Source organism: Mus musculus, chromosome 12, assembly GCF_000001635.26.
Source record: "Mus musculus strain C57BL/6J chromosome 12, GRCm38.p6 C57BL/6J".
NCBI lineage: Eukaryota > Metazoa > Chordata > Mammalia > Rodentia > Muridae > Mus > Mus musculus.
Window position 1 is genome coordinate 116,898,098 of NC_000078.6, and position 21,511 is coordinate 116,919,608.

The 21,511-nt window shown below is 45.7% G+C and overlaps 1 protein-coding gene across 2 annotated transcripts in view; it reads left to right on the plus strand.

The window, feature by feature from the left end:
* Ptprn2 (protein tyrosine phosphatase, receptor type, N polypeptide 2) overlaps positions 1-21,511 on the plus strand; it is a 792,473-nt gene that overhangs the window by 412,403 nt on the left and 358,559 nt on the right. For both annotated transcript variants that reach the window (XM_011244019.3, NM_011215.2), the window contains one exon: positions 2,871-2,950. In XM_011244019.3, coding sequence (XP_011242321.1) covers positions 2,871-2,950 — 80 coding nt within the window. The remainder of the gene's footprint in view (positions 1-2,870; positions 2,951-21,511) is intronic.

Here is a 21,511-nt window from a genome sequence, read left to right on the forward strand (position 1 = left end):
CAGTGATTACAGGCATCAGAGGCATAGCTTCCCAACAAAGAAACTAGGCAACACCCTAGGCTAATCGTTCTCTAATTTGTAAGCATTGTCTATAACTAACCAGCTGTTGGACAACATGGGGTCAAGCACCAGGCACAAGTCCATGTCCTTGGTTTCTCCTGAGCATGCAAGGCCAGTTGTTTCTTTCTTCATGAGCAAAAACCACACAGAGACAGTATCTATGAAACCTGTTCCTAAATGTCCAATGTCATTGCCTAAAATTCGTGTGACATTTTTGTCTGCCCAGGTGCTAGACTTCAACTAGGGGATTTTTGGGTACCATAAGGCTCATTTTCAGTGACACTGGCCCTCATTGATGGGTACTTTGCACAGGTTCCCTAGAGACATTAGGAAACCACAGTGCCCAGTCTTGGGGACTGCTATGATGGAAAAGCCCATGAGGTCTGGGAATTCAGGGAAGATTCAGCTTTGAGCCCAAGTCTCAGAAAACCATCTACCTTAGTTATTCCCAGACATGGTGAAAAGAGAGGCACCTCAGAGGGGAGCAGTCAGCATTTGGAGACTGTGGCTGGTACTTTCCTCCAGAGTCCTCAGCAAATGGGTCCAATACTTTCCTTCCTTCCTTCCTTCCTTCCTTCCTTCCTTCCTTCCTTCCTTCCTTCCTTCCTTCTTTCCTTCCTTCCAATCCCTTCTGGAGATATAAAGTCAAGAATTCCTGTGAGCGGTGTGTGGATACAGGCAGCAGTACATCCCATCCAGTAGGAGCAAGAGCTGATGCTGAGGATCATCTTCCAGACGATATCTGGAGCCCCTGGAAGCCATTCCCAGACAGGATGACTTCATACTCTGACACTGTTTTCTCATAGAGCTGGTGACATGAGACTTGAAGGAAAGGATCCAAGCTACCCAGGGTACCCTGAAGTTCTGAGGAGTTGATTGCTATGGACTCTGGTGTCATCTCCCAGCAGCTCTAGGTGTGGCTGCTGTAGCTGGGTATTTCTTGTATAAATTGTCAACATCAGAAGAATTCTAGACTTAAGTGTCCTGACTCTATCACAAGTTAATCAGTCATCCATCATCATATAAGCCATAAGAATTAGCCCAGTGCTTCCCAGAGATGATGACCCAGCTGTGAAGCTAAGAATCATCAATGGTTGCTCGTGTAAATGTCCTGTGATCCATTTAAGCACTAGACATCAAATGTTCATGGGTGAAGTACTTTCTGGAAGGTGTTAGAAGAGAGAATTTATCATTGTTGGTGCTTACTTGGGTAAATATGAAAAGAACTGAATGAGTCATGGAGAGGTGATTGGATATGAAATGGTAAGGAAGAAACATGTCCATGCATGTGTACTGATGTGAATGAAACCACTTGGTCTGAAAGGCCAGGAAGGGTGCTGGACGGGTTCCATCTAAGAGCCAGAAGGGAGAGTTCATGGACAAGGACATATGGGGACAGTTCATTGGCCTGAGCAAGGTCATGGCATCCACTCTGGTCCCAATATCAGCACCATAGTGGCTATTCTCTAAATTCTCAGAAAAGAAAGCTAAACACAGGTATTTCTTAGGTTATGTCGTACAGTGAGACAGATTTAGACTAGATGACCAGTATTTCTAGGGATTTTAACAGAACTTGGGCACTTGGTGTTCATGGTATAAGAGGCAGGAGGGTGGCACTCCTCAGAGAAGATAACTGCTCAGCACACATCTTACTGAGCCCAAAGTGATGCTGTGTTGCTGGAATGGTCATTTTCTGTCTTGATGTAGGAAGACAGCTTCTAGCTCCAGTGTGCTGAGGCCCTGGGCTGACTGGAGAGTGGTAAGTCTGAAAATCCAGAGGCCGAGATGAAGATAGTGTGAGTCCACAGCTAAGTGTAAGGCTTAAAGAAAGGTTCAGGGCCAGCATCTTGGTGTGACTCTAGGTGAGGGCAAATGGCAGCCGAGTCTGTCCTGAGAGGGAGGAGGGAGGACAGGGCTGTAGGTATGTGGTAGTTTCATTACCATTGTTTTATCCTTTGACAAGAGTATGAGGCTGGTGTGCAGAAGTTTGTTAATAAGGCAGCTGCCCATACCAGGACTTCCTCAGCTGCCATCTCCCACTACATGCTATTTTCCTATTACTAGTCTATCAGGAATTTGCCTTCAGAAGGCCCTTAGGGTGTCCACTCCATGAAGAGTCTTTGGATCATTGTGGAGATGGGGTTCACCTGCCTTCAAGAGTAGACCTTACATACCCAGTCCTGTGCTTACTGTATAAGTGTTCCTATATCATTAGGGTCCTCAGATGATTTCAACTGTGAAGTGATACATTTCTTCAAAACCATGTTCAACTTGGCATTTATAGAGCTTCAGGCATTTTGATAATTCCTGCTTAGCAACTCCCTGACAGCAGCTTTTGTATTAAGTAGTTCTTAATAATGTGATGGGTCTTCAAGTGGCTCCTGCAGAAAGAAGTTTGAAAACACTTCTCCCCACTCTGCTCTTGACTCTTGTGCTCAAGACTAAGGTCCTTTCCCACAATAATTTCTCCTTTATGCTTGTAGGAATTCCTATCTGCCATTGTTGGATATGGGTATTTTTCTTTTGATAAGAATCCATCCCCGGTGCAATGGTGTGTGTGTGGGGGGGGGGGGTGGGTATGTGTGTGTATGTTTTTGTGTGTGTATGTGTGTACGTTTTAGTGTAAAGTAAAGTCAACAATAGAATCACTAGAAATGAAAACAGAGCCCTAGTATCCAAAAGAAACACCACGAGGGATGGCAAAGGGCTACTTGGGGGCCCCTAACCTGTCGGTGTTCTGAATCTCAAAGATAGGCAGCTCCCAATGTTGATGTAGAAATGACCTTTTTCCTAAATGATTTTTTTTCCAGAGTTTTGGGACCAGCAGTGACCTTCAAAGTAAGTGCCAACATCCAAAACATGACAACTGCCGATGTCATCAAGGCTGCAGGTAAGGCTGTCTCCTCATGTGTGTGTGCACAAATGCACACACACGCATCCATACACACACATGCACATGAACGTACATGCATGCATATACACACATGCATGCACACACACATGCACACATGCATGTGCACATGTGTGCACATATACACATCTGCATACACACATGCATGTACACACACACACATGCACACACATGTTCACAGCAGTTCATGGCAGAGAGGAGGCTAGATCTACACTGCTACTACTGGCCAAGTCTAAAGTGGCATGAGTAGGGTTCAGCCCAGCTAGGCCTCCTCATTTGGTTTCTCATTTGATGCTTGGCTTCTGCTAAGAGATCTTGCTACATCATCTGAGCTAAGAAAGAGAAAAGCAGCTTTGCAAAGTGAGGACTGGTATCTGTAGCTTCATGTGAGATGGCTTTTCATTGCTGTGTCAGCTGGGAGCACTCCAGCCTTGCTGCTGCCCCCATAGACCCATCTTAGGGTCTAGAGGTAGGAGAGGACACAGTGACTTACGGACATGTCCAGGACATCTCTGAGACCTCTGTCCTGATAGACTAGGAATAACTGTGGTGATACGCTCAGGAATGCCATTGAAAAACACCACTGGCTAGCTACTTGAAGAAGAGAAGGGGAAGAGAGCAGTTTGTGCATCTTCTGAATATGCTCCAACTCACTGAGCACCCCTGCACAGTGGCCTGTGAGTCTTGGTAGAATAGAAGACTCAGATGGCATAACAGTGTTTGGAGTGACTTTTCTAGTATGTTTGCACTTTAAGGCTGTTTCTGAGAGGCCAGGATGAGGGTGATATCCCTGACAAGGCAGAGCACTGGTTCTATTCAACCCTGTTCATTGCTAGATCTGTGAATTGTTTCTTGCTGAACCGTAAGTAATTCTAAATGCCAGCATTCCTATTGACTTAGAAATTGCCATGCTTCACTCTCCTCACCGTAGCTTCTTTGTCTTGGGATGACATGGTGTAGAACGTGCTCTGTTTCCACCTATGAGGGACAGACACATCCTTTATTTCTTCTGCTGTGAGTGCTGTTGAGTCCAACAGGGAACTCACAGGGACTAACTCCATGTGCTTGGATGTTCTTTGTGCTATGATCTGAGGATAGCAGTCTGATTAGAAAAGCAAAATGCTTAGGCTTCAAGAGTTGGCAGATCTGAGGTTTATAGGGTCATTTCGTTGTCTTGTTGTTAGGTGTGTAGAGCTACGATGTGCTGTGGAGGAATCCTGTGTCATTGCTGCTGCAATAGCTCAGGAGGTGTTGTTCTGAAGATTCTGCCACCCAAGAAGAAAGGAGTTAGGTTTCAATGGCTTTGGTCCCATGCTGACTTTAGGCTACCTCTTTCCTATGTGAACATCTGCTTCATGTGAGTGACAGCTGATCACATTTAAGACCTTCCAGTTGTCTGAGGTTCACGCAGAGATGCTCCTCTGCTGTGGACAGGTCATCCCAGGACAGGAAGTGAGTTGGCTAGAAGGTTAAAGAGCTATGAAAGGATAAAATGGAACAGGAGCATATGGAATTCTTGAAGAACTAATAAATTGAGAGTAATAAAAAAGATAGTCAAGTCCAGTTTGTGCTTCCATGCCTTTGTAAATGTGTGGCTTTCTACTAGAGAGAGATCAATCACCGACAGTCTTCTTATTTAAAAGAAAACCATCATGTTGTCAACACACTCATTCTCTAGCCATACCTCCCTACTGGCTTTCTAGGGAGTAAGGTTGGTTATCTCTGATCTAATTTCTGACCATTTCAACGTGTCCATGCATGTGTTAACTTTGAATTGAGGCAAAAATTGCATAGAAAGTTAAGCATCGAGTCTTGTCTATCAACAGGTCTCATAATGCTGACTCTGCCTACCTGCTGGGTTACATCTAGGAACATGCTAAAGGTGTTGAAGATGTATAGAGTTGTAAACATGTGTAAACGATGTAAAAACAAGTACTCCTTTCATGTTTTTAACAATACCATGTTATTATGGATTGATACAAGGCTGTATGAGAAAAGGATGCATAAAAGAAGATATTACCCCACATACAGCAAGCACACACTCCCACCCTCAAAGAGTCCTAGCTCCAGGGAGATCATGGATGAGCTACTGAGGACTAGCTCCAAGAGTGGGTAAAGAAGTAGAATTTTATCTCAAGATGCATTTTCTGGGCCCTTTAGTTTAAAAAGATCACATAGAACTTTACCAGTGTCATCAAAAGCTTCCCAGTGTCTTACTGGGACAGACATACAGTGGGATGTCATTGTTGGTACAGCTGTAAACCTAACAGAGCCTTCTGTAGAAATTTCTGGGGTTACTATGGGCTACGTGAAAGCCCACTCAGGGTTTACATTGGTTTCTGTGGGACTGAGTGAAATAGAGACATCCTTTGTTGTTAGTGAAGGGAGGTATAACCCTGCTAACAGAACTTAAATTTATTTAGATAATTTTACAAAAAGTAATACAGAAATTAGTGAGTAGGTATACATTTAGTACCACATATATCCCCATCAGATACCACATGGTGTTAACCATGAGTGGCAAGTGCAACTGCTTTGTCATTTAGGAACTCTTCCTGTTCCTAGGTGATGGATTTCTGGGAATTCTGCTCATTCATTTATTTTAGTTCCTATTTTCTTTTTTGACTAAGCCATATTAATTATACAGAGCTAGTGGGCTCTGTACATCTATATATTTGAGTACATCTATATGTGTCCTTTGATCATATGCATCCCATGACCCTCTCTTTCCCCTTCCCCACTGCTGCTCTACTCTAACAACCCCCTTCTATTAGTACCAATTTCCAAAATACAGACTCCACACATGAGAGAAAAGATGAAGCCTATTGTCTTTTTCTCCTTCTTTCCTTCCTCCTTCCTTCCTTTCCTCCTTCCTTCCTTTCCTCCTTCCTTCCTTGCCTCCCTTCCTTGCCTCCTTCTTTCTTTGCTTCCTTCCTTCTTTATTTGCCTCCTTCCTCCCTTGACTCCTTGCTTGCCTCTTTCCTTACTTCTTTCCTTGCTTGCTTGCTTCCTTTCTTCCTTCCTTCATGTTGTCAGTTATCACATTTTTTTCCAAATTTTTTATTAGTTGAGATTTTCATGCTATGCGTTTTATATTCACCCCCTTCCAACTCCTTCCACATTTATTTTTTCTTACCTACTAAACGTCTCGTGTTCTGTTTTTTCAAAACCCATCAAGTTCAATTTGTGGATATTCTTAAGTGTGGATCCTCCCCTGAAGCATTATCAACCTACACCCCTAACAAAAATGGACTCTCTTCCTGGGAGCTATCAGCAACCAGTAGCTCCTCAGCTAGGGGCAGAGCTTTGTGTCCTCGCCTTTTCAAAAAGAAAATCCTTTCTTATTCTCATTTTTACTGGGGGATTTTCCATAATTCTTAGTCCTTAGTCAACTTTTATATTCCTCTTTTCAAAAACAAAAGGCTTACTCATCTAGAAGAGGGCAGTGCCTATGTTTCCTCCTCTCTATGGAGACTCCACTCAGTGAACTGCCATTAGATTAGCCATAGTCACCAGAATATGCTCATGCTACCAAGCCTTCATGACCTGAGGACAGAGTCTTCCTACCAAAGTTCCTACTTCTACCTCATGAGGCTACAATGAGTAATAGCCACTGGGTATGTGCCGGGCTCATTTACTGACTGCCTATTTAGGAGCCGCCTATTCCCAACTGGTCTCAGGAGGAAACAATTCAAAGGCAAGATAAAATTGTTTTAACCATAACCACTAAAGGATTTTTAAAGCAGAGTGATACAGTCTGACTTGTATTTTTAATTCCTTTTTTTTTTTTTTTTTTGGATTCAAGTTGAGACACATAAGATGTTAAGGGCCATCTACTGGGTGTAAGATGTAAAAGGTGAAGGGAAAGAGAAGGCAGATGAAGTGCTCTGGATGAGGACTGGGCTAGGAGCAAGGGAGGTGACATGGGTGTGGTCAGAGATGTGGATGGGAGTGGCTCTGTGGATGAAGATAATTGCATGGAAGTGGACAGTGATGTGGATGAGGAAAATGACGTTGGAGAGAACTGCAGAGAGTGGCAGCAAGATGACAGGAAGCTGGTTGGAGGGGACCATAGGGTAGAGTTCAGAGATCTCAGTGTATGACAGCTAGCAGTGCAAGGGCGGGTTCAAGTCCAACACTGCTCTCCTCATTTGTACCTAAGGGGGTGTCTGTCATGGTTGGGACAGGAAGTGCTTAGTGATGTTTTTATAAAAAGATAAAGAGAGGGGGACGTATTCTATGGAGCTATAGTGAGGTATGGGGGAAGGGAATGCCTCTGCGGGCCCATGCTGAGGCATTCCTTCTCCCTGAGGGACCATCCACATGATGGTATAGTATAGAAGAGAGTTTAGTAAGGGCATGGGAGGGGAGTTAAAAGGATAGTAGAGGCAGAGAAAGGGGGAGAGAGAGAGAGAGAGAGAGAGAGAGAGAGAGAGAGAGAGAGAGAGAGAGAGAGAGGTAGAGAGAAAGGTAGAGAAGTAGAGGCTGGCCATGAGCACATGGAGAGAGAAGGGGGAAGGGAGTAGAGAGAGGGTAGGAGCAGGAAGGGAAGAGCAAGAGAGGAGCTAGAGAGCAAGGAGGGGGCAAGCAGCCCCTTTTATAGTGAGTCAGGCACACCTGTCTGTTGCCAGGTAACTGTGGGGCAGAGCTTAGACAGAATGCTAACAATTAGAGATAAACACACTGAAGAGAATAGAAAGTTGATTTTGCCCATGTTAATATTGGGGCTGGATCTGGGAGGAGACACAGTATCCCCCAAAGGCTCTGTGCAGAAGCTTAGTTTTCCTCTTCTGTTGGTAGTGGGAAACGGTGGAATCTTCATGAGCTGACCCTAGTGGAAGGAAGCTGGGCCAATCGCAAAACATCATTGAAAGTGACATTAGGACTCAGATCTCTTCCTCTTTTTATTTCCCAACTTCCTTGAAGTGAATAACCCCCTCTGCCATGTGCTCCTACCATGATGTACTGTGCTGCCACAGGCCCATAGCAGCAGACAAAACAACCTTACACCAACCCTGCTGAAACCGTGAGCCAAAATAGACCTGTCCTCCTCCTTAGTTGACTATCTGAGTGTCTCATTACAATCACAGAAAGCTGACTATTGCAGTTACAAGTGTAAACAGGGATGCAGAATGGAAAATCAGATTCTCCCCTGCAGGCGTGGGCTGATGTGTTAGGCAGGCTCTGCCCGAGGCAGTGTGCTGGCTAGTGTTTAATCAACTTGACACAGCTAGAATCCTTTGGGAAGAGAGACACTCAATTGAAAAAAACACTCCTTCCAGATTGGCCTGTGGGCAAGCCTAAGAAACATTTTCTTGATTAATGATTTATGTTGATGGATCCAGCCCACTGTGAATGGTGCCACTCCTGGGCAGGAGGTGCTGGATGGTATAAGAAAGCAGGCTAAGCAAGCCATGAGGAGCAAGCCAGTAAACAACTTCTTTGGATGGGAGACTACAAGCTATAAAATGAAATAAACTCTTTAAAAAAAAAAAAACAAAGTAGTACAAATTATCACTAGGATGGGCAGTGACTGTAAGACTTTGCCTGAATTCCTCCCCGACAACCTTAGGCTGCACATATATAAACAGTGTAGAATTGTGGTGTCAAAATACCACCAGGATAGGATGAAGATGGACAGGTAGAAGCAGATGGTGCTCTGTGGCCCCTTGATGGTTTGTGGATGTTAATTGGCTCTCTTTGAACATCTTTCTTGCTCTTTGCCAGCAATTGGTGTCTCCCCTTCACTCCCATGACCTTAAGGGCCTGGTGTGTGTGTGTGTGTGTGTGTGTGTGTGTGTGTGTGTGTGTGTGAGAGAGAGAGAGAGAGAGAGAGAGAGAGAGAGAGAGAGAGAGATACAGAGAGATAGAGAGACAAGGAGATATAGAGAGAAAGAGAGAGATAGAGAGACAGAGAGACAGAAACAGAGACAGAGAGACAGAGACTTGAGAATGCCTGATTGGAGAGTTCCTGGCAATGGCCATCATACAGTGACTAGAAGATGCTCCCAAGGGGCTGGGGCTGTGTCTGTGGAAGGGACCCTCATTAGCAACAGCAACTTCAAGGAGTTCTTACCTCACAGAGGCTCTCAGCAGAAACCTGCTCCTTCTTCACCTCACCCATCTTTAGCAGAGTCAAACCTGTCTTTTGTAGATTTGAGGTACCCCACCTGTGTCTTCACTGGTTGATCTTCATTTTCTGTTAATACACAAAGGGTGTGTCTGCTTTCTTTTATTCTCTTAGCTTAGTGATGATAGTGCCTTCACACCTAAGTGGGAGTAGCTTGTTCCAGAAACAGGGTCGAGCACTACAGAGTGACTTTGCATATCTAATAAGTGGCTTCAAGATAAGCTCTGGGGTGGGGGAAGATAAGGTATGAGCCTGTACACACCAGGTCAAGAAGGTCAAGATAAACATTCAGGGAGGAAGGCAGGGTGTGAGCCTATACACTAGGTCATCTTGCAGTTTCTCTCACAGGCCAGCTTAGCAGACTGACTCTGAACAGGAGGAAAGCAATGTCTGTCAAAAGCCTCCTTTGGGGAATTCTACAGATGCCAGTTCCCATGGCAACTAGATGAGGAGAAGGGAGAATAGGAAGCTTGCTCTGAAATCTGGCTTCAGCTTCAAGCCCCTCATCACGGGCTCTCACCCATGGCCTCAGCAGGGCCTGTGAGCACAGATGCCTGCTTGTGGTCTCATCTCCCACTGTCACTGAGCCATTGCCTGACTCTCTGATGCTTAAGGCCAGGCTATGTGGGGCCACCTCAGGCTAGAGAGGAGGTAGTTGATTCTGCATATATGGTTATCTAACTTTGAATGGCCCAACTCTGTAGTTTCTTCTTCTTAATCCTCTGATACCTAGCACCATCTCTTCATCTTAGGTATGGCTTGTGGGAAAGAGTGTATGCTAAATACAACTGTAGCAATGTTAACCCTCAGTACTGTGAGTGCTCACACAGAACAGGTCACATCAGCACACCTGGGGTTAACCGAAGGCAGGTCTTAGGGTTAAGAGGTAGAGACAGCTTTGGAAAAGTATGAGAACTGAGAACAGATGGTATGCACAAGGGCCACTGAGCATGAGGGACAGTGTAAGGGCGTTTGGCCCCTGAGATGAGATACTCGGAGAGTAGTCTAGGTGAACAATCCTGCCATAAACAGATGTGTTGAATATGCTCAAAGCCTGATACACTTTCTGAAGTTCTGTCTGCAAACTAGCCCACTGTTTCCTCCTGGGACAGGAATACACAGCGTAATGGCGTACTCTTGGATGATGGCTGACTTGCATAGTGAGGCTGGAATTCCACATAGCCCCAGAGCAAGGTCCAGGAAATTCAAGAGTATAGTGAGACAGTACAGGCCTATTGGACCCACAGGCAGGGACAACACTGTAGGTGGCTGCATTTTGAAGATGTCAGATGCAAATTGATCAATCGAACAAAAGGACTGCATGGGTGATAGTTCTAGCCCTGCCTGAGAGCTACCCAAACACAACATGGATGACTGTTGGACTTTAAGGACAACAGACCTTCCCTACTTTAGAGCTTGGGGTTTCCCCTTGTTCCTTTGCTGCGCCCCCCCCCCCCAGCCCTTTGTGCAGCTTCCCTCAGCCTAACTGCACTCCCTCGGCCTGGGCTACCTTCCTGAAACCCCTCTGCCAGAGTCCCATTCCTGTAGCCCCCTCAGCTGGGGTCCCTTTCTATAGCCCTTCCCCACCCCCTCAGCCCAGCTAGCAGGCTGTCTCCAAGCAGAGGGAAGCAGTGTCTGTAAAAAGCCTTCTTTAGGGAGTTCTGCAGATGCTGGTCTCCATGGCAACTAGATGTATCTCATGGACCAGGAACAGGGAAACTGGCCTCATTGTTCTCAGCCCTCTTTGATGTCCTCACTGTGGTTTCATGGCCACTAAGGCTGCTAAGGTGAAGCTGGGGAGGAGATAGGATTTGGAACCTCCATTCAAAGCCTCAGTCCATGTTTTGGCCACTGTGTGCCCCTATTCGTTTCAGTACTGAGTGATTTAGGAAGGAGCCGACCTGACATCACAATTTAAATTCTATAGGACTTGGGTGAAACTGTTGGTTGTCATTGGTGGCCTAACTTTGACTGGCATCCCACAGGACATCTAGAGACCGAGAATGCAAATCACCATAGAGAGACCAGACATTCCTGTTCTCCCCTCACAGGAGGGGGAACTTCGGTGCAAAGGGGATTAAGAGAATGGCAATGTGTGTTCGGGCCAGTCGCATCACACACCAAAGTGAGACCTTTCCCTGGACTTCCCTCATGGGTGGAGCCTGTTGACACTAGAATTGGGTTGTGAAGATGGACAAGGGCAGTGCCATCATACAGAATTATCATGTTGTCCAAGGGCAGTAGAGAGGGACGGTTCTAATCTGTGCTGCACACCGGCTTTGATTAAAAGTGGCTGTACAATCATTCCTTTTAGACCCGAAGACAGTTTTCACTTTATCAACACCTTGTCTCATTACACTTGCAAAGGCAGCAGGTTTTCAGTCATGGCCTTTAGAGAAAGCATTTACACGGCACACAAGTGATTCCCATCTTTGCTGCTCTTGACTCCTCCCACTGCTGCTCAGGATTGGTTCAGGCTGCTGCAAAAGAAGTCACTTGATATGCACTCACTGATAAGTGGATATTAGCCCAGAAACCTAGAAAACCCAAGATACAACTTCCAAAACACAAGAAAATCAAGAAGGAAGACCAACTCGTGGATATTTCATTCCTCCCTAGAATAGGGAATAAAATATCCATGGAAGGAGTTGCAGAGACAAATTTTAGAGCTAAGACAAAAGGATGAACCATCCAGAGACTGCCCCACCCAGGGGTCCATCCCATAATCAGCCACCAAACACAGACACTATTGCATACGCCAGCAAGATTTTGTTGAAAGGACGCTGATATAGCTGTCTCCTGTGAGGCTTTGCCAATGCCTGGCAAATACAGAAGTGGATGCTCACAGTCATCTATAGGATGGAACACAGGGCCCCCAATGTAGGAGCTAGAGAATGTACCCAAGAGTGGAAGGGGTCTGCAACCTTATAGATGGAACAACAATATAACTAATCAGTACCCCCAGAACTCGTGTCTTTAGCTGCATATGTAGCAGAAGATGACCTAATTGGCCATCATTGGGAAGAGTGGCCCCTTGGTCTAGCAAACTTTATATGCCCCAGTACAGGGGAAAGCCAGGGCCAAGAAGTAGGAGTGATTGGGTAGGGGAGCAGGGTGGGGGGAGGGTATAGGGGACTTTTGGGATAGCATTTGAAATGTAAATGAAGAAAATATCCAATAAAAAAAAGAAAAAAAAAGGAAGTCTTTGATATTTCTGGTTAGAGTGAAGAAAGTGTTTGTATTTGACTGACTGATGATGCTCTTAACATTTGAGCTTTGACACTGGACATGTATCTACCTCCTTTTGGGGTTCACTCTTCCATGGTTACTTCTGAGTACTAATGACATATATACATGTAGACTGTCCTTGGACCTACAGAATAAGGCCCCACTGGGGAGGCAGAGCCCAGCTGCTAGAGGTCTCCTGCAGAGAGGCCTTCTGCTTCACTCTGAAGTCATGAAAAACAAGAAGATGAAGTTCAGCCTCTGTAGCTGGCCTAGGGGCTCTGCTATGGCTGCCTCTACCCAAAGGCACGCAGTGGCCCCTTTATGAATACAGTCATGCATCCTTGCATCCACCCTTCCCGTGGTCTTCACAACTCTCAGATCTTATCTTCCCTCTCTGTCTGCTGCTTCTTTTTCCAGCTCTTCTCTAATCCAACTCCTTAAGAAATCGGATATGCAGTTAGGAGGGTTTCCCTGACCTCTCGGCTTTTGTGGCCCATATCTTCATCATGTCCTGTCCAGAAAACTGAACAGCAAGCTGTGGCTCTTGGGCTCTACTAGCAGCTGTTGCTTTAGGAAGTCAGGCCCAATACTCTTGCTGTATATCTTATCATGGCCTGTGCTCTTGATAGAGCTTTGAGATTTACAGGCTAAAGGGTCCATGAAGCCCAAACATTTACTTTCTGGCCAGTCATGGAAAATACCTGGTAGACCTCTCAGATCAAATACAGAACTCAGCACCTGCTAAGTAAAAGAGGCAGACAAGGTGCCTTCCTCTTGTAAAATAGAGAATGAAGCTGTTTGGGGGAAGTAGTTGTATTAGATAAGACTATGATATATATTCTTGGTTGTTTACTTGACTACATCTAGAACTGACCAAACCCCAAAATATGGCTCTGCACATCAGGGAGAGATTTTGGCTTAATTTGAAGCAGGACAATCTATTTCATTGAGGTGGAAAGACATATCCTTAATCCAGATATTCTGAGGTGAGAATATCCACGTCTAATCTAATCTTGTTGCCCTGTGTCATGGAAGACTTGCAGCTTTGGATCTGTAGGACGGGCTCTTCCACATGCTCTAGCAGTTCATAGATGGGGTAAATGTTGGATGGGCCACCTCAAAGCCCTGGGTCTGGGCCAGGGTGGTAGCAGAGCTGGTCAGCCCACCAGCTCTCCTGTACCCACACTACTTGGGCAAGCTGTCCAGTGCTGCCCCAGCTAGCTTGCCCAATGCCTCAGCAGGCAAGAGGCAGAGCCGGCTCTCCTGCTCTCATGCCACTGGAGTAGCATGGGACTTATACGTAAACAGAGGCAGCAGAGGAAAAGTCTGCATCTACTTAAGGTTAGAAAGCTTCAGCAGGCTATTTTCCCAGGAATCCTTTCAGTGAGAGCTCATTCAACCTTGCTTTCAGGAGCCAAAAGGCCTCCTGGTTTTCTTATTCTAAGACAATGCACACCAAGACAATGGCATTTCCCATGCACGAGGTGATTTCCATTTTTATATGCAATTGCTCTTATTTTAATAGAAGTCAGATTTCTTTTATCTGTAATTAAATCCAGACTATGTTATTTGTTGAAGGTCCTCATGGATGTTTGACTTTATTATCCTGAGACTGAATGGGTAAAATAGTTCTGAGCCTCCGGTTAGTAATTTGACTTACCATCCACTTTCTGCGAAAACAAATCCCCAAAGGCAGGCAGCTTGATCTGACTCTGAGTCTCCTACAAACCCCAGGCCACACTATCTCCAAGCACCATCAGATGTGTTCACCTGTGCACACACCCCCACCTCTCAGCTTTTCTCTGTCAGGGCTCAATGACCTCTTTGGAAATCTCTGTCCAGTCTTCTCATTCTGGAGATAACCCAAGCTTTGCACTGATTCCTGTGCACGTTCCAGGAGGATTCTTTGGTACTGAGTTTCCTGGCTTTTGTGAAGTGGTGGACACCAGGAGGAAGCTCATGGGCACCTATGTATGCGATCCCCCCATTTGCCAGTCGAAAGCTCTTTGAAATTTTGGATCGTGGGTAGCTGCAGATGACAATGTGACAATGAGGAAGCCTTTCCTCATCAGCTTTCCTCTTGTTCTTGATGGCCAGTAGGCTTACACACAAGTGTGTACTCACTTCATAGCCTGTCACATAGGAGAGTATGCTGGTGAGTGTCTATAATTTTTTCCCTATGTTTCCTTGTTTTTTTCCCAACTTAGCCCTTTGTTGTGTGTGTGCATCATGGCATGGAACACAGACTCCTGGGAAAACCTCAAAACCCATTTTTAGTAGGAGGTGGAACATTGCCTGAGCCTCAGCCTTTCCACAGTGATATACTGACCATTGGCTACTGTTCTGCCATGAAGAGAAATCATGACCAAGGCAACTCTTGTGAAAGTAAACTAACTGGTGCTTGCTTACAGTTTCAGAAAGTTGGTTCATTATCATCATGGCAGGGAGCATGGCAATAGGCAGGTGTGGTGTAGGAGAAGTAGCTGAGAACTATAACCTGATCCACAAGCAGAAAGTGGGAGACTAGGCCTATCATGAGCATTTGAAACCTCAAAACCCACTCCCAGTGACACACTTTCTTCCAACAAAGCCACATATGTGCCCAGCTGAGAATGTCTATGGGCCAAGTTTCCTATAGATGTGTATTCAAGCATGCACAATAGTCATTTTGTTAATGTCATGGTTACCTTCCAGGGTTGTCTGCACTCTCTTCTGATATGTTTCTGGTCATACACACAAGGTCACAGGGTATAAAGACAGGAATTGGAAATATGCCTTTAGCACAGACTGGAGTCAGGTAGGATAGAGATTGGATCCTATTCTCTTATGCACACAAAGATTTGAGTAAGTTGTATGGTTTTCCCAGACTTATTTTTCCCCACCATATGTAGGGTGATAGCCCTCCCTCGTGTAAGGTCAACTAAGAACCTCTGCTAGCCAAAGGTTTGGTGCCTGTAGCCACCACTGCAGCTTTCACATTTGGCTGGTTGTCTTTGTAGCTCCATCATGGTTACCACATTTGAGCAGGGGCCAAGCCTTCATTCAATCCCTGTTCAAGCTCTCAGCCATGGGAACAATGACTGTTCATACTTAGCTCTGCCTTCTCTGAGTGTGTCACAGTGTGGGATGTGTCCTTTTTCTAGCGGGGAGCATCTGTCATCTCAGATTGTCACATTTTCACATTGGGTCATTAGCTACCATTTCTGCTTGTCAAGAAAAGTGGAGTTGGTCACTTCTGCATGGAAACACTCTACGGTTGGCTGGCTTATGCTCTGATAGGCTTACAAACCTTTGTATTATGATGTAATGACAGGTTAACAGACTCTCATTGAGACTCAGCTCCAAGCACTCAGAAGTCAAGTGTATCTATAGTGATATGTTCTTGGAGTAGAGGTGCAGGCTTTCTGGATGCCAGGGAAACAGACCATGAAGGAAAAAAAGTAAAACTTGGCTCAGACTGACTTAGGTACCAGTGCTGGTCAAAAGCCTCAAGATTCTGACACCAGTCCATTTATTGTAGCAATATTTAAGCACAGCACAGTCAGTCTTAGGGAAAAAGAAAGTTTTCTGATAACAATTAACTGAGTCCCATGAGTAAAACAAAACTTAAGACATATTTACATTGAAGCTCTTCACAAAGTGCATATAGCTTCTTCCATAAGGATGGGTTCTCTTGACTTCGAAACAATGATCAAGATAAAGGTGTAGGGAGAATGACTGAGGTAAACATAATGCCTGTGGGTGTCAGGTTTGGCCTGGCCCTAAGATAACAAAGAAGTCACTTAGGCTGTTGTAAAGGATGGGTGACATCACTCATAAGGATGGGTTTTATGGCCTAGAAGTAATGTTCAAGGTTTAGAGCAGAGCGATCTTAGATAAACAAACACACAATCCTGGAGGATACTACAGAGCCTGGCTCAACAGGTAGCAAAGGCCCACCAGGTTGTAAAGTACATTTCCCCAAGCATTCCAGGAGAACAGCCAAATATCTTCTCCCTTTGGAGAGAAAGGCTGCATGTTTAACTCCTCCTGGCCTCTCCAGTGCTTATCTGTGTGCACCAGGACTGTTTGCCCCCTACATGTTCTGACATACAAATGCTATAACCAAGAAGACACCCACTGCCACCACAATAGCACGTGGGCCAGGTGTGTCAGCTCTCACTTGCCACCTCTGGCTCTGGGCTTCCCCTGAGTTTACAGAAGACAGGTGCAATTCTGGACATCATTGTGCCCTCTGATCACACTGCAGCCCTGAGCTACGGTGGCAGTTGTTCTTCTCCTAGAGATGCCAGTGAACTTGATGAAGGTGGTATCAGTTCCTTCTCTGCAGAGGGTCTCACTGCAGGGGTCCTGTGTGGCACCCTGGGAGGCACATAGCAGCTCATCCCTGGCGAGTACTCAGTGGGAATCAGAGCTAGGCACTGTGAACTATGTGGGGGCATGACCTTGGCTTCATCCTTACATCCACATCCATTTTCTCTTGTGCTTAAGTGGTTCTTGGGTCAACTGAGCACATGGGTAATTGCATAGGCAGACAACATGTCCTCTGAGTGGAGTGGCTGGGCCAGCTTCCTCCCTCTAATTTGTGATGTGATGCCATGGGCAACTGTGACCAACTCTGCCCACCCAGCTCAGCCATGCTGCGCCAAGGGGAGCCGTGAGTGACAGGGAAGCTGTCATCCTGTCCCAGAGTGGAGAGAGTGCTCTCTAGTCAGCATGATGAGACCACTATGATTCATGCTACATTGTGGAAGGTCGGTTTGATTTAGGGAAATGTCAGATTGATAGAGTGTTCAGAAAGAAAAGCAGGTTATAAACACAGAGCTGGGAGTTCAGCCTTCATGCAAGCCTGCTCAGTAAAACGACAACACGCAAAACATGTTATTCAAGCAAAGTGCTTCTAAAGGCCTGTCTTCTCTCCTGTGTCAGCCTTTCTTAACAAGGTTGATCCAGCCCCCTTTCCTACTCTTCTTTGCTTTGAAAATCTTATCGGTTCTCACACATTAAAAAATATCAAATATAACATGGAAGGAATATGTACACAATGTTCTATGACAACAGCCAGTATTGCCTGTGGGTGAAACATGTCCCTAAGAAGCCATGTCAGGATTCTCATCCCTGACCTATGATCGTGATCTCATCTGGAAACACTGGAAAGTATCATCCAGTTAGATTGAGCTCAGAGAACAGAGTCCTCACCCAATGTGGTGGGTGTTCTTATAGGAAGAAGAGTCAGAGAAAGCTCTGGGAGGACCTACATGCCTAGCCTCTGTCCTGGTGTGACAGTGCACACCATTTGGTTCATGAACAATGATGGTTGCTCTGTTTTCTTCCTTTTAATTCAGCCACAGGCAGCAGGTGACTGTGGGCCACATTGCAGCAAAGCTAGAACAGCCATGCTCTGCGGCCCCCCGAACAAGATGCTTGTCATCTTGAATGCTAATGGGAGGAATAAGTGAGCTGAAAATCATCATGGTTGACACAGGCCCTGTTGTTTTTTATAAAAAGAAAAGAAGCCAGGGATATGTTTGGTGGAGGTACAGTGTGGTGTGGGGGAAGGGGGTACCTCTGAGGGCCCATGCTGAGGCATCCCTTCCCCCTGATGTACAAGCCATATGACAGTATAGTATAGAGTTTATTTAGGGCATGGGGAGGATAATTGAGAGGGTAGTAAAGACAGAGAAAGGAAGGGAGGGGGGAGGGAGGGAGGGAGGGAGGGAGAGAGAGAGAGAGAGAGAGAGAGAGAGAGAGAATAGAGGCTGGCCATGATAATGTGGAGAGAGAGGGAGGAGGGGTAATGGGGAGAGACAGGGAAGAGGGTAAGGAAGCTAGTTCAAGATGACAAGAGAAGAGAACAAGAAAGCAAAGAGGGGCAAATAGTCCCTTTTAGAGTGAGTCAGGCACACCTAGTTGTTGCCAGGTAACTGTGGGTGGAGGGGAGCCTAGAAGGAATGCCAACAGGCCCTGGAATTAGAATGTGGCCATATGAGATCTGTACCTTTATCTCACACTTCCATTTTTTTTTTTTTCTTACAAAGTGCTGGCCTGCTACCCCATTCCTCATCCATCCAGTATCATTGGCAAGACATGCAGCCAGGAGCAGATACTACAAAAGTTGCTACAGAAGCAATTAGGTGTCCCCAGCTCTTCTGGCCACAGGGATACTTGCCCTACCAGGTCAGGTCACTGTTTCTTTTCTAACCAGGACACATAACTTATTACAAAGTATCCCTTTTCATGACTTCAGTAAGGAAATTCTTGTGTACTGAGAATTTACAATGTAGCGATGTAAATAAGATAGAAAGAAATATGGGGGAGAGGTGACCCTCTGTTCCTGGATGGTGTGATAGTCTCTGCTAGAATTTACTTTAACACTCTTTGGAAGGAGTGATCCTTTTTGGTACTACAGGGGTATGTGTGTGATTTAGACACTGCCACAGAAGCTGAAGAAGCTAACAGTGCTGAGCAGCAGTTTAGGTAGATTCTATGAAGACCTTGAGGATTGTAATTTTCAGTGCAGGATCCCTGGGACCCATGACCTCTCACACTGGTGACTCACGAGTCTTTGCGGTGCGTTTGGAAAGGCAGCTCTTGTCACTGTTTACCTTACAAGAACATTGTTGCTCTCGGTTGTCTGTGTGAGCCCTACATTTTCTCAGCCAGTTGCAGAGGTGCAGGTGCCTTGATATTGCCTTGACACCTGTCACCCACACTGGCTGTCAGGTGATAATTAGAGGTCGGCTTTGTTTCTCTCACATAGACCAAGTATGGATCTGAAGCTTGCTGTCGTGGAGTTGGGAGGCCGTTGTCTTGTGATCTCCCTGACTGTTTTAAGTGTCAGATCTATGGTGATGCTAGAGTAAGGAGGTAAATTGCATGACTCTCCCAGGCCTTCCCAGAGGGGCCAAGGGTGCCGGGTTTTCCTGAATTTCAAACCATACCTCTGTGATGCATGGCGAATGCACCAGGCAGTAATGCGCAGAATGTGGAGCTTTGAACCGAACACACATATAGATCTTGATGTGCTTATAAAAAGATAAAGAGAGGGGGTATATGTTCTATGGAGATGTGGTGAGGTGTGGGGGTGCCTCTGCAGGCCCATGCTAAAGCATCCCTTCCCCCCGAGAGACCAGACACAGAACGGAATAGTATAGAATAGAGTTTATTCAGGGCATGGGGAAGGGAGTTAAAAGGGTAATACAAGCAGAGAAAGGCAGAGAGACAGACAGACAGACAGACAGACAGACAGACAGAGACAGACAGAGACAGACAGAGGGGGGGGGGTAGAGAAGTAGAGGCCAGACATTAGCCTGTGGAGAGAGGGGGGAAGAGAATGGGGAGAGAGGGGGGAGTAGAAAGGCAAGAGCAAGAGAGCAAGGAAGGGGCAAGCAACCCCTTTTATAGTGAGTCAGTCATACCTGGCTGTTGCCAGGTAACTGTGGGGTGGAGCTTAGAGATCTAATGGAAGTTCTGCTGAATGTGAACACAAGAGTTATCTCTACCATTGCCAGCTCTTTTGCACAAGGACATCCACTTATGCCTGAAATAATATGAAAACTCAACAAGCAGCAACTACACCCCAGAAGTGAGGGAATCTGAGGGCAAGTGGTATAGAACGGGACTCTGAGCATTGACATGACTGTAGCAGAGATTGACTGGGGTGGAGCAAAAAGGCATAAGTCTGGAAGCCATAATCTCACCTTGGGCCAGCTTGTGGGGAGTCAGAAGGTGCCTAGGAGATGAGGGATTGGAAAGAGGAACCAGAGAAGGATAAAAGGCAAGAACAGCAGGCTCCTGGGCTCCCAAGCTGTCTGTGTGTACTCACACAAGGAGGAAGAGTATGTCCAGGCTGTGTGGGAGGACATCCTTCCAGCATCTCCTCAGACCACTTCTGGACTTGGGTGAACCTGTGCAGCCACAATCCTGGAAGGAGGCAAGCAGCTGCCCTGTTACACCATGTACTATACCTGTACTCTGAACATTGACTGGGAAATTGAGTATTAGTTTCCATCCAAATGTGTTCAGAAGGATTCCTCTTTGTAGGAACCGAGTAGCTACAGGGCTCCCCTAAATCTCCCACAGTAGTTTTGAACAGTATTTAAATGAAAGGAAGCACATTTGTATGCATCTCTCTGGAACATGCCTATTATGGCTAAATGCTTTTCTTTTACTGCTTTAAACAAGTTTAATCCCTTTAGTGTGTTTCAATAAAACACACCAGGAAAAGATGTCTTTTCACTTTGCATGATATCTGTCCCTCCTCATGATGGCCCACATTTGATAGGAGATGCTCAAGTTGGTCTTAAATGTCTTTTCTACCTATCAAATACACTGTTCCTGTCTTTTCTATTCTCTGCTGAATGTCAAGAGGCGCCTCTGCTGCAGCAACCCACCTGGACTCGGCTGCAGGCTCTCCATGTCCTGTCAGTTTCTTGTTCCTGTCTACTCTAGTTGAAAGGGTTTTGTATAGTTTCCTTTGCTTTTCAATCCCATCTTGGCATTCAGTAGTGCAAAGTTTGCCTTTGAATATCCTTCATGGGTACCTGAAGGTCTCCCAGACTCAAAACCATCACAGCTGAGTTAATGTAACCCACTCATACTGACACCACTAGAGATGGAGAAGATAACCCCCACCAAGAGATGTTGGTGTGCACAGTAGCCTGTAGGCTAGTTTCTAGGAACTGGAGAGATTGGCTTGGGATCCAGGTAGCGTGGAGTCTTCTTCTGTCCCCAGGAAGATAACACAGGGATGGAGCCCAGTTGAGATGCAGATCTAAGTCTCTTCAGGCAAAAATGTGCACAAAACCCTGTGAGTCATTCTTAATGTAAATAGCCAAGCACATCATGGCCTCAGAGAAAGCAGAGGGCTCGAAAGGTGGCGAATGACTGCCACTTGTCACATGCAAGCGGGCACATGCAAGGGCAGAGTAATGACGAGCAGGAAACCTTTGCTTCCCCTGGAGGCCATTGCAGAGGCTGTAGACGTTCACATCCCATGAAGTCATCCATAAAGTCACAGTCACTGCTTTCTAAGAAATCCAATTAAAGCTTTCTATTTTTCTTTAACTTTCCCAATCCAATATTCATAGGTGGGTCTTTTGCTCTTTTCTAAAGAGAGGTTTGAATGAAGGATGAATTAAATAGCGTGTCAAAGAAGACCACTCCTGATAATGCCATGCATA